Raw genomic sequence first — 13,724 nt, 5'->3', positions numbered from 1 at the left:
AATTGTTTGCTGTGTCCTAAATTATCATACAGTCAGATTAAGTTTGGTGAAACTAAAACAGGACGAACCACCTCAAACAGCATTTACAGGAACCAAACTGATTTTTTTTGTTGTTCTTGAGTCAGGTGACTTCCAAATTAAGTCACTTTTTACCATATACCCTGGAGAATAACATAGCCCGACACACCACACGTCCCACTTATCTAGTTCAAGCGAGTAACATAACGTGAGAAACTGCACTGTGTAATTCCTTTATTTTCTGCATATTAGTGCTTTACCAACACTACAACCATAAAGAACACAATTCCAAGTACTGTACTTTTTCGTTTGGGGAGATCACAGTCTACAGACTCATTTACTTATATTAAACAAGATTAACCTCATTCAAAACTTACTGCAGTTTATAAATTCACATAAATACAGAAATTGATGCAATTAAACAACTTCAGGATTTTATTTTTTCAATTCCTAGATTATAACTTTTTCTGCAGGCTATAATTACCTGCTCCATAGTCACCAATGGTTATTGTTCAATTTAACTACATCAATTATCAACCTTTTATATCCTTAAAATGTAAGTGAAAGTTACAGTTTCTTACCAAAAGGTTTAAGGTTTTCCAAATTTCAAATATTTGCTTTCCCCTCCCCCTTTTCCAGTCAAACATTTCAAATAAACTAAAAATAACATCTCACCTGCAACATTCAATAATAGCAATCACTTGATGTATAAAATTTTAACTATGCCCCCAGTTATTTTAAGACACAAAAAAATGGCTGCCTACCAATCTGTCTTCAGAAGTTAGAAATACATTTAAGAGTTAACAGGGTTTCAAGTTTCCTCCAGTTTAGGCATTTATACCTTTGTGCTTGTTTTGTTTCAGGATGTTACTATAGCATTGATATTTGGATAACCCATATTTATGTACCTTAAAATGCAATCACTTAAAACACTAAGAATTACCTTTATGGTGGAGCTTCGGGAATTTTAGAAAGCAACCAGTGTTCTTAGATGTGTTTATCAGCCTCATTTCTAGGGCTATTTCTACTAAAGTGAAACTGAGAACTGTACTTTAGTTGCATCTTGAAATCAAAAATCCCTCTGCACCAACAGGAGCCTATAACGTAATACCCTTTTTCATCTGCTTTTAAGTAAAATGTTTGTCAAGTTTTACTTTGAATAGTTCATTTTTTTATAGCCTTACACTTCTCACACATCTTTGGTAAAAGCTCCATTATACAATATGGCCAAAGTGTGAAGGACCAATACTGTCCAACCATACCATGATATCCCGCTCAATTTGAGTTTTCAGACACCCTCATTAAACAAAACCCACTCCACCTTTTCCTGTATACTGCCTTTGCAGTCTACATTTCTGAAATTCCCTATTTAATTCCTTGAGGATCACTCAAATTAATCCTTAAGGCTATATAAGAACCAGATGCTGCTTCACAATTCTGCACCAAGCATTAACATTTGGTTCAAAATATTATCATAGTGGTCTCAATCCAGTTATTGGTCCTAACCAGCTAACCAAATAATCTTGTTAGGATCTGGATATCACCAGCAAGCACACTGCTTACACATTAAGAAAAATAAGTTTACATTCATTGTCATCTGTAGGTTCTCTCTCTTCATCCTACGTCCCCTTTAATAGTCATCCCTCAAGTCTACACATCATTCATTCATCACATTTCCTTCCTTAAAGGAGACAGTGTACTATTGAACCAACAGGATATCTGACGATTTGCATGAGTTAATCCTACAAACAAAATTAAATACGTTTTTTATAAAACATCTTTTCCAGTGTTCTAATTGATGGAGATGTGGATCACTCATCTATAAAAAATGACTTATAGCTTCAGTTTAATCAGTTGCTATAATATGAAAACAGGAATGTTCCTTTTTTTTCAACTAGGTAAAAGGTGCATATAATTTGAATTGTTAAATGCTTTATTAATGACTAAAGTAAACCTTTTAGTAACTTTTAAATTACTGGTCTTAGACATTTCAAACAAGGTAAAAGTATACATTCCAGTTTTGCCCAAAAGTCACTTAAAATATCTATTAAATATTTCATCTGTGTGAGGCATACACCATTATTGCTCCAATTTCTGGAAAGAGTCTATTTTTAAAGTTTAAAAAAAGAGGAAAAACAGCAAAGTGACTAACTTTGCAGTGAAAAAAAAAAGTGTGTCCTTGACGGGTTACACTTTCATATTATGATGCAGCGTTAAGTTAGCTACGTTATGGGGAACTTGGGTTTTATTCCTACTCATGCATGATGTACGTTTCAGAACTTATTTGCTGACATTTCAAAGAACTTCTTACATTACCTGTTTAACATACTGAGGTGCAACTGGAACATATTACAATGATATTACTCATGATTTGCCACTGTGGGCTAAGTTTACTATACTGGTCTTAGATATAAAAGGTCACATTTGAAATTACTAAGTTAGAATTCATAAGGAAGAGGGAAAGGCCTTAAATATAAAAGACAAACGGCAGTTTGATTAAGCAATAATTTTCAGTTTACTAGATGAAACAGACTTGCAACATAGTCTGCATGAATGCAAAATAAGCCATCTACAGCAAGTGATAAGGAAACTGGGCAAAAAAGGAAAAAAAGCATACATAGGAAAATGAAAGATTCTCTTGAAATAAAAAAAATCAAACCATTATTACAAAGGTCTTTACCAATAATTGCTGTATTTCCCCCATCCCATCTGCTGGAAGTCAGCAAGAGCATCTAGCACTTTGTGTTCATGTCAAATGTCAGATCAAAGCATCCTAACGCAAAGCAAAAAAAAAAAAAGGAAAAAGGAAAACAAAAGAGAAAACCCCCCCAAGCCCCCTCCCCCCAAACCGTAGAACAGTAACTCCAGAGTTCAAATTCAAAAGAAGAGAAAGTGGCAATTCAAAGAGGTGATGGTGGCGATAATCCTATGAATGGGTTTTTGATTTCTCTTCTTCCAGGGGATGGGTGAAGAATGCTCATTAAGATTTGTAGTTAGAGGTTAACCATGTGAGCCCCTCATAGAGTCCGTCCCCTGAGGTGGCACAGGAGGGCTGCACATACCAGTTCCTGTCCCGAATCCGGGTCAGGCCCAGTTTCTCCTGGATCTCGTGGGGTTTCATGGCATCGGGCAGGTCCTGCTTGTTGGCGAAGATGAGGATTATGGCGTCCCTCATCTCCCGGTCATTGATAATGCGGTGCAGCTCCTGGCGGGCCTCGTCGATGCGATCGCGGTCGGCGCAGTCCACTACGAAGATCAGACCTTGGGTCCCAGTGTAGTAATGCCGCCAGAGCGGCCGGATCTTGTCCTGGCCGCCCACATCCCACACGTTGAACTTGACATTTTTGTAAGTCACCGTCTCCACGTTGAAACCCACGGTGGGAATGGTGGTCACTGACTGGCCGAGCTTCAACTTGTACAGGATTGTTGTCTTGCCGGCCGCGTCCAGGCCCAACATGAGGATCCGCATTTCCTTGTTCCCGAAGATTTTGGATAGCACCTTCCCCATCGCGTCGGAGGAGCCGGGGCCGGGGGCATTCAGGTGTCCCGGGTCCCCTCAGCCAACAACGCCGCCGCCGCCGCGAAACCGAAACGAAGCCTCCCGGCCGCTAGGGCGCCTATGCGGCCTGCGTGGGAGTTGCCTCCTAAGGGCAGAGGCCCAGGCCCGCCGCTCACTCGGGCATCACCGACCGCACAACTTGATTCCTCCAGTCGCCGCTGCCACCCAGGCCGAGTCTGCGCCGGGAGCCGCCGCCCTGCTGAGGCGCGGCCCGGCCCGGAACTGCCCTTCCCCCCGCAGGCGCCGCGTGAGCGCCGCCGCGGTTCCCGCTCCTCCGCCTTCCTTACTCTCACCCCGAGGGAGACTGCGGCCCGCCGGCCTGCGAGCACTGGGCTCACCACCGACCCAGGACACCCGAGAGGCAGCGCGGCTCCGGGGCCCCGTCAGGTCATGGATCCTCGCTGGAACTCGGTGCGCTGCCTGCAGAGAACAGAGAGGGAGAGGGAGTTACCGCCAGAGCTCCAGAGAGGAGCGAAGACCTAGGTGGCCCGCCTTTCCAGCTTGGCCCTGGAGGTTACCTCCAGCCACCGCCCCGAGCGCGGGCTCCTTGCGGCCTCCACCTACTCCTCCCAGTTCTGCCGCCGCCGCTGCCGGAAAAGGCGCTGAGGAAACCGCCTCACTTCCCCTCCCGACCACGCAGGCGCAGCAGAGGCCGACCGTTCGGACCAGAGCGACCTCTGTAAGGAAAAGAGCCCGCGCACCTAGCGTCATGGGCGCCACGCGCCAGAGGGGCGGGGCTACGGTGTCTCAAAGGGCCTGCGGGTGCTGCCGGCCCCTGACTCCGCGAACCTCGGACTCACCGGCGACCACCTGTGGCTCTTCTAGCGTCTCCTTCCCTACTTTTCTCTTCTGCGCTCTGCCCTCCCCTGCCCACCCGATCCAGGGGAGCAGATCTCCTGGTGGGGACTCCACAGGGTGGGGCCCACGGGCAGCCCGCTCTCTCCGCGAACCGAGCTGCCTGCAGGCCTGTTCCCAGACCTTGGTGCCCGACAGATGCTCTGCGAGTTCCTTCCGCTCGTCCCAGTCTTCGCGCACCCTCAACCTCCCAGGGAAGCTCTGTTCGCTTTTTTTTTTTCTCCCGCAACCCCTTCTTGGCTTCCTTTATCCCTCGAGTTTTGTGTGTTTCCTGAAAGACACGTGGGAGGCCAGTGTCTCGTGTGGAATCTGCCAGTCAGTGCAGCGCTTTCGCGGAGTTGAGTTTACTTCGCAGCTCTTTTGAATGTTTGAGCCCTGCCTCCCTATCGGTCTCTTCAAGACCAGCTCACGTTTCTTAAAAACTGCAGTATTATCAAGAGTCCATATGTCTTGGCACGTTTTCACCTTTTTAGAATGCGACAACTGTTCATCTTTATCACTTTATCTTACATGATTAGTAGTAGTTTGTCACCCACCTACCCATTCTTAACTTTAAGAAGCCTAGAAGGTAAAGCATTGGATTTAGAATATAGAACGACCACTTGTGTGGCCTGGATCTGGGCACTTAACCTTGCTAAGTTTATCTCATGTATAAACTGACCTTGCTAACTCCTCTATGTGAGGATTAATTAATACCATGTGGAACACTTTAGGACATATTTTATGTTTTTTGTTTGTTTTTTGAGACGGAGTCTTGCTCTGTCGCCTAGGCTGGAGTCCAGTGGCACAATCTCTGCTCACTGCAGCCTCTTCATCCCGGGTGCAAGCAATTCTCTTCCCTCAGCCTCCGGAGCAGCTCGAATTACAGGTACCCGCCACCAAGCTCAGCTAATTTTTGTATTTTTAGTAGAGACGGGATTTCACCATGTTGGCCATGCTGGAACTCCTGACCTCAGGTGATCCACCTTGGCCTCCCAAAGTGCTAGGATTACAGGCGTGAGCCACTGTGTCTGGCGGCCAAGGACACGTTTTTGTATCAAATTGTTAATGATAAAAAAGTAAAATAATATGAAACCTTCAAATATCAAGGGGAGAAAAAAACAGGAAATGGGTATTTTTGTTTAAAAGGGAAGATGCTATAAACAGCATATGGTAACATACTATTTTTATATCACAAATTAAGAAAATTGGGGCCCGGCGCGGTGGCTCACGCCTATAATCCCAGCACTTTGGGAGGCTGAGGCGGGTGGATCACGAGGTCAAGAGATCGAGACCATCCTGGTCAATATGGTGAAACCCCATCTCTACTAAACATACAAAAAATTAGCCAAGCATGGTGGGGCACGCCTGTAGTCCCAACTACTTGGGAGGGTGAGGCAGGAGAATTGCTTGAACCCAGGAGGCAGAGGTTGCGGTGAGCCGAGATTGCGCCATTGCACTCCAGCCTGGGTAACAAGAGCAAAACTCCATCTCAAAAAAAAAAAAAGAAAATTAAATAATGGAAGATAGATTATATGATAACCTTACAAACTTCATTTCAGCCTGAAACATATTAAACATTAATTTTCTAACAATTATTTCATTTACTTTCCATGTACCTTAAGATGAGGCACTGTCATATGAAAAACATAGGAGTCTGAAGACTGGGTTCAAGTGTCATCCTCATCCTCCACCCCACCTTTTTTTTTTTTTTGAGACAGGGTCTTGCTCTGTCATCCAGGCTGCAGTGCAGTCGTGTGATATCGGCTCACTGCAGCTTTGACCTCCAAGGCTCAAGAAATACTCCCACCTCAGCCTCCCAAGTAACTGGGGTTAAAGGTGTATGCCACCACGTGTGACTAATTTTTCTATTTTTTTTAGAGACAGGTTTCACCATGTTGGCCAGGCTGGTCTTGAACTCCTGGACCTAAGTGATCTGCCCGCCTCAGCCTCCCAAAGTTCTGGGATTACAGGTATGAGCCACCACACCCAGCCCTTTTTAAATTTTTATTTTTATCCAGGCACCTGGGTTATATTTTTGCGTTTGTGGTTTTTGTTTTGTTTTTGAGATGGAGTCTCACCGTGCCATTCAGGCTGGAGTGCAGTGGGGCAAGCTCAGATTAGTGCAACCTCTGCCTCCCAGGTTCAAGCAATTCTCCTGCCTCAGCCTCCTGAGTAGCTCGGACTACAGGCATGCACCACTATGCCTGACCAATTTTTGTATTTTTAGTAGAGATGGGGTTTCACCATACTGGCCAGACTGGTCTTGAACACTAACCTTGTGGTCCACCTGTCTCATCCTCCCAAGTAACTAGAATTATAGGCATTCACCACCATGCCCAGCTACTTTTTGTATTTTTAGTAGCATCAGGTTTTCGCCATGTTGGCTAGGCTGGTCTCGAACTCTTGACCTCAAGTGATCTGCAGGCCTTGGCCTCCCAAAGTGTTGGCATTAGAGGAGTGAGCCACTAGGCCTAGCCTGGGTTATGTTTTAAATTTTAAAAAGATGAATGCTCCAACAGCTAAGTATAGAAAAATCTGTCTTTACTTTTTAACTCAAAGCCTGTAAATGAAGAGATTTCTGTAATTTACCTGCAAACCAGGCTTTCCTAGAGAATACCATTTCATTTTTAATTTATTCAACAACCGCATGTTTATGATATTCCTGACTAAAAGAGTATAAATAAAATACTATAGTTTTTATTTATCTTTTTTTTTCTTTTTTTTTTTTTTTGTAGACACAGGACCTCACTGTAACCCAGACCGGTCTCAAACTCCGGGACTCAAGTGATCCTCCTGCCTCAGCCTCCCAAAGTGCTGGAATTACAGGCCTGAGACACTGCACCCAGCCAATACTATGTTTTTTCTCATAAGAAAAAATGCAGCATTGGAACTGAATAATTTTCTGTGTGCTTTACCCCCAAATCAGGGAGTATCTTAAAATCACAATCTTAAAAAAAAAAGAGAGAAGAAAAAAGAAGAAGAAATGCTTACTTAGAAACAGTGGCTTAGGCTTTCTGTTGTTGTTTTGTTTTGTTTTGTTTTTTCTTTGAGACAGAGTCCCGTTTTGTCACCCACGCTGGAGTGCAGTGGCTCAATCTCACCTCGGTGCACCCTTTGCCTCCCAGGTTCAAGCAATTCTCCTGCTTCAGCCCCCAAGCAGCTGAGACCACAGGTGCGGGCACCACGCTCAGCTAATTTTTATATTTTTAGTAGAGAGGGGTTTTCACCATATTGACCAGGCTGCTCTCAAACTCCTGACCTTGTGATCCACTCACCTCAGCCTCCCAGAGTGCTGGGATTACAGGCATGAGCCACCGTGCCTGACCCCCTGTTTATAAATTGAAATTAATGTATTCTCTAACAATAGTATCACACACTCTTTACCCTGATTTCTGAATTCTTCATAGCTCTTAAAAATCACTCATTCTATAAGACCCGGTAATGTGTTTTTTATCCTATCAAGTACCAAGGATGACTCTGACCACATGGCAAAGGTGGTCTGACCATGTATTTGTTTGATGATGATTTTATCCTATTTATCATTTCAAACACTTAGGTAAGACCCAGAATTAAACACTTTTTTTTGAGACAGAGTTTCACTCTTGTTACCCAGGCTGGAGTGCAATGGCACGATCTCAGCTCACCGCAATCTCTGCCTCCTGGATTCAAGTGATTCTCCTGCCTCAGCTTCCCGAGTAGTTGGGCCTACAAGCACGTGCCATTATGCCCAGCTGATTTTTTTTGTATATTTAGTAGAGATGGGGTTTTACCATGTTGACCAGGATGGTCTCGATCTCTTGACCTTGTGATCCACCCGCCTCGGCCTCCCAAAGTGCTGGGATTATAGGCGTGAGCCACCGCGCCCGGCCTTAAACACTATTTTAAAGAGAGGAGAGCTGGGGCTTGTTGACTTACACCTGTAATTCCAGCACGTTGGGAGGCCGAGGCAGGTGGATCACAAAGTCAGGAGATGGAGACCAGCTTGACCAACATGGCAAAACCCTGTCTCTACTAAAAATACAAAAAAATCCCAGCTGGGCATGGTGGCACGTGTCTGTAATCCCAGCTACTCTGAAGGTTGAGGCAGGAGAATCACTCGAATCCTGAAGGCAGAGGTTGCAGTGAGCCGAGATTGCACCGCTGCACTCCAGCCTGGGCTACAGAGCAAGACTCTGTCTCTCAATAAATAAATATAATAAATAAAGAGGGAATAAATCCTAGGAAATCTATTAGCAGTAGACATAAAGTATAAATAAAAAGTTATAATATTGTGTAGCTTTAGAAAAAGTACTAATCCCAGCCGGGCACAGTGGCTCATACCTGTAATCCTAGCACTTTGGGAGCCCAACGCAGGTAGATTGCCTGAGCTCAGGAGTTCGAGACCAACCTGGGCAACACGGTGAAACCTCGTCTTTACTAAAATACAAAAACTTAGCTGGGTGTGGTAGTGTGGGCCTTTAGTCCCAGTTACTTGGAGGCTGAAGCAGGAGAGTGGCTTGAACCCTCAAGGTGGAGGTTGCAGTGAGCTGAGTGAGATTGCACCATTGCACTCCAGCCTGGGTGACAGAGCGAAACTCCAAAAAAAGAAAAAAATTACAAATTCTGCTAGGCACAGTGACTCCTGTCTGTGATCCCCGCTATGCCAGAGGCTGAGGCAGGAGGCTCCCTTGAGGCTGGTAGTTCAGGATCAGCCTGGGTAACAGCGAGACCCAATCTCTACCAAAAAAAACTTTTTTAATTAGCTGGAGCCCGGGTGCAGTGGCTCACAACTGTAATCCCAGCACTTTGGGAGGCCAAGTGGGCAGATCATCTGAGGTCAGAAATTCGAGAGCAGCCTGGTCAACATGGTGGAATCCTGTCTCTACTAAAAATACAAAAATTAGCCAGGCATGGGTATGCAGGCCTCTAATTCCAGCTACTGGGCAGACTGAGGTAGGAGAATCACCTAAATCCAGAAGGCAGAAGTTGCAGTGAGCCAAGATCATGCCACTGCACTCCAACCTGGGTGACAGAGTAAGACCCAATCTCAAATAAAAACATAAAAAATAATAGGCTGGGCACAGGGGCTCATGACTGTAATCCCAGCACTTTGGGAGGCCAAGATGGTTGGATAATTTGAGATCAGGAGTTGGAGACCTGACCAACATGGTGAAACCCTGTCTCTATTAAAAATATAAAATTTGCCTGGCATGGTGGTGCACGCCTGTAGTCCCAACTACTTGGGAGTCTGAAGCAGAAGAATAACTTGAACCTGGGAGGCAGAGGTTGCAGTGAGCCAATATCACACCATTGTGCTCCAGCCTAGGCAACAAGAGTGAAACTCCATCTCAAAAAATAATAATAATAGCCAGGTGGGAGGATTATATAAATCCAGTAGTACAAGGTTATAGTGAGCTATAATTGCACCACTGCACTCTATCCTGGGTGACAGAGCAAGATGCTGTTAAAAAAAAAAAAATTTACATTGTGGGTGAGCCAGAAACAATATATATATTACATATAATATATATATGTTATTTATATATATATATAAAGAAACAGTAAAAATAAAAATGAAAAATAAATTGATAGTCTCTTGGCAAAAAATAAATTAAATTAATAAAATTAAAAGTAAACATTGATTTGAGTGACTAAAATGTCCAGGCATAGAGCTTCAGGCATAACTGCCTCCAGGTGCTCCAGTGAAGGATCCAGGAATCTCTCCATCTCTCAGGTTCTCCATCTGTAGTAACAAAATAGGCCCCTTGAAGCTGCTAAACGGCAACCCACCAGTTTAGGAACCCCAACAGAAAGAGGAATCCTTTTACCTAACAGTTCCAGCAAAAGCTCCAGAACTAGTCCAACTCAAGTTACCCACCAGCACTTCTTGCTTTACCAAGATATAAGTTGGGTAAATTATTTATCCTCATTGATTATCAGTTTCTCTATTTCTGCAAGGAGAAAATCTCTTAATTGATTAGGATGGTATATATTATTATTTCCCTTTTTGGTTTTTTTTTTTGGTTGTTTTTGGTAGTGTTTTATGTTTTTTTGTTTTTCTACTAAAATAGAAAAATTAGCCAGGTGTGGTGGCACGCACCTGTAATCCCAGCTACTTAGGAGGCTGAGGCAAGAGAGTCGCTTGAGCCCTGGAGGCAGAGGCTGCAGTGAGCTGAGATTGTGCCACTGCACTCCAGCCTGGGCAACAGAGTGAGACTCTGTTTCAAAAAATAAATAAATAAATAAAAACAGAGAGGCTAAGTCATTCAGAATTCTTAACTGACCAAACTTTATAATTAGTAAAAGTGCATGTAGTGTTTGCAGTAACAGTTGTTGGGCCCTGTGTTATCAATTACTTAGTTGTAATGTTAACTTTATTCATTTATTTTTGAGACAGGGTCTGTCTCACTCTGTCACCCAGGATGGAGCACAATGGCATAATCATGGCTCACTACAGCCTCAAACTCCAGGGCCCAAGGGATCCTCCTACCTCAGTCTCTCTCTAGCTGGGACTACAGGTGTAAAGCACTATGCCTGGCTAATTTTTCTTCCTTCCTTTCTTTTTTTTTTTTTTTTTTTTTTTGTGGCAACAGTCTCCCTGTGTTGCCCAGGGTGGTCTTGAACTGCTATCCTCAGTAAATCCTTCCATCTTTACCTCCCGGAATGCTGGAATTATAGGTGTGAGTCACTGTGCTCAGCTGGTTGTGATGTTATTATACAATAACATACTGTACAGTGGTGTTTTGTTGTAGATGTTGTGATATTCAGGAACTCAAAGATCTGAGGACTAAAATCCTTATCCTGTCTTCATAATGATTCCAGCTTAAAATGTTCTAATCTATAGGTTTTGTCATTTACTTGTTTCATTTTCCTGTATAGATATATAAAGGAAATGGCATATAAGCAAAACACTGACTTCTAATTGGTGAATGGGTCACACTGGTGCTAAACAGATTTACTAATCTAAGCCATCATGCAATGTTAGCTCTCTATATTACTTTTTCCTTCTAGCATTGTATTTTGCACTATATCTGCCTTACTTCCTAACTTGGTGCTTAGAGGTTTGGCCTTTCAAGGGAATCCTTCAAATAGCATGATGGCAAAAACAAGGTGGAAGAACTTTACATGTTATAGAACCCAGAGAAAATAATTAATCTTCCAAATCTGAAGAAAAAGTTGGTAAACCAGCAAATTTACAACTGTTTATAGATTAGAAACTAAATAAATAAAGTAACTTTAGGCCAGGCTCGGTGCCTGACACCTGTAATCCTAGCACTTTGGGAGACCGAGGTGGGCTGATCACTTGAGGCCAGGAGTTCGAGACCAGCCAGGACAACATAGTGAACCCCTGTCACTACTAAAAATATAAAAATTGGCTGGGCGCAGTAGCTCATGCCTGTAATCCCAGCACTTTGGGAGGCCGAGGCAGGCAGATCACCAGAGGTCAGAAGTTCAAGACCAGTCTGACCAACATGGAGAAACCCCATCTCTACTAAAAATACAAAATTAGCTGGGCCTGGTGGCACATGCCTGTAATCCCAGCTACTCAGGAGGCTGAGGCAGGAGAATCGCCTGAACCCAGGAGGCGGAGGTTGCAGTGAGCCAAGGTCACGCCATTGCCTTTCAGCCTAGGCAACAAGAACAAAACTCTGTCTCAAAAAAAAAAAGAAGAAAAGAAAATAAAAATGAATGGGAAAGAGAAAGAAAAGAAACAAGAAGAAAAGGAAGACAGGAAAAGAAGAACGTTGTGTTGAAAAGTAGAGCTTGGCAGTGTTGTAAACTGATATCGTAACCTAATCTAAAACCCAGATATAAGTTGGAAAGGTAAAATTCCTTAGAAAATTATAACCAGTTAGATTCATGTGAAATGTCCTGCTCCATATCCTCTTTTTAAATTTTACTTTATAAACACACATAGTATATATACCAAGAACAAACAATGGAGCAGTTTCCATACTGTTCAGAACCTTTGAACCATCAGCATATAATTGTCTGTAGTAGCTCCTACTTAAGATACAGTTTTAAGCACAATGACCAAGATTTATGAGTGTGGAAATGGTTGTAAAATCCTAGGTAAATGTTACACTATAACAATTTAACAAGACTAAGCCAGACACAAATTATGAGTTTGTTTTCATTTCAAGTAAGAAAGATTTATCTTCCAGTAGAGTTAGAAAGACACTCTGTCTCAAAAATAAAAAATAAAATAGACTGTATGTCCACAAATAATAGTCAAATAGCATTACCTGCTGTGTTAAAGACTGACATCAGGCTGGGTGTAGTGGCTCACACCTGTAATCCCAGCACTTTGGGAGGCCAGGGTGGGTGGATCACCTGAGGTGAGGAGTTCCAGAACAGCCTGGTCAACATAGTGAAACCCCATCTCCAGTAAAAATACAAAAATTAGCTGGGTATGGTGGCGCATGCCCGTAATCCCAGCTACACGGGAGGCTGAGGCAGGAGAATTGCTTGCGGGGGTTGCAGTGAGCTGAAATCATGCCACTGCATTCCAGCCTGGACGAGAGTGAGACTCCATTTCAAAAAAAAAAACTGGCTTCAGAGGTAACATTACGGTTTCTTAAACCTGAGTCACTGGGCCTATGCCTCTCTGGTGAATTAGGGCAAGAGCTCCTCTGCTGTCTCACTGTGGGATGAAGGTCAGCTACCCTGTGTGCCGACTTTCCAAATTAATTAATGCCAGAAAAGGAAAGTTCTAGATCTTTTGAAGCAGTTTCATTTCTAAATGTAAAAATGGGTCTTTCTGCTGCTTATTATACCTTTTTAACATTACAGGAAAAACACATCATGAATTCAACGTGCTTACATATTTATGTTCACAGGTTAACCTGGAACATCATAACAATTTTGATGTGGATAAATCTTTAACAGCATATCAAAGATTCTGGGAGTAGAGCAAGTTACTCAATGTGTTTGACCCTCTGAGGATGCCTTTAGAAACCGCGGCTCCCTTGCATCTGGAAATGTCTGCTCTTCATTCCTTTGGGAGCAGAAATACATCCTCAACATGCTAAATTTAAAAAGGAGTTATCAGGGCTGCCAACCTTAAAGTAGAGTTTGAGTGGTAGTATATACTCCTACATAAGGAGAAGGAAAGAAGAAAAGAAAAGGAAACTGCCGCTCCCATCCACAGGAATACAGGAGTAGACTCCTGGCAGTCCTGGATTTTCTGTGGGATTCCTCAGCATGTACACATGGCCATACCAACTGGACCACAGGTTAACTCATTATCCTAACTGGCTAATTGGATTTTTATTTTATTTTATTTTATTTTATTTTTGAGACAGGGTCTCACTCTGTTGCCCAGGCTGGA

At 43.3% G+C, this 13,724-nt stretch overlaps 1 protein-coding gene and 1 non-coding gene across 2 annotated transcripts; one reads left to right on the top strand and one right to left on the bottom strand.

Moving 5' to 3' along the window:
* Positions 1-235: 235 nt before the first annotated feature.
* Positions 236-4,160, bottom strand: ARF6 (ARF GTPase 6). The gene is made up of 2 exons (XM_035260448.2): positions 4,096-4,160; positions 236-3,997 (listed from the first exon to the last, which is right to left on the bottom strand). Exon 2 carries the CDS (start codon positions 3,524-3,526, stop codon positions 2,999-3,001), a length of 528 nt encoding a protein of 175 aa, XP_035116339.1. The 5' UTR covers positions 3,527-3,997; positions 4,096-4,160; the 3' UTR covers positions 236-2,998.
* A 9,202-nt stretch (positions 4,161-13,362) lies between these two features.
* On the top strand, positions 13,363-13,496 carry LOC118145444 (small nucleolar RNA U109). The gene has a single exon (XR_004730549.1). It is a non-coding gene; the product is annotated as a small nucleolar RNA U109 (small nucleolar RNA).
* Positions 13,497-13,724: the final 228 nt, after the last annotated feature.

This window comes from Callithrix jacchus, chromosome 8, assembly GCF_049354715.1.
Source record: "Callithrix jacchus isolate 240 chromosome 8, calJac240_pri, whole genome shotgun sequence".
NCBI lineage: Eukaryota > Metazoa > Chordata > Mammalia > Primates > Cebidae > Callithrix > Callithrix jacchus.
Note: the sequence above shows the minus strand (reverse complement) of the source record. Positions and strands in the feature narration are given on the sequence as shown.

Bases quoted from the DNA above. Each gene is read 5' to 3' on its own strand.
- ARF6 (XM_035260448.2), bottom strand. From the start codon at position 3,526: ATGGGGAAGGTGCTATCCAAAATCTTCGGGAACAAGGAAATGCGGATC.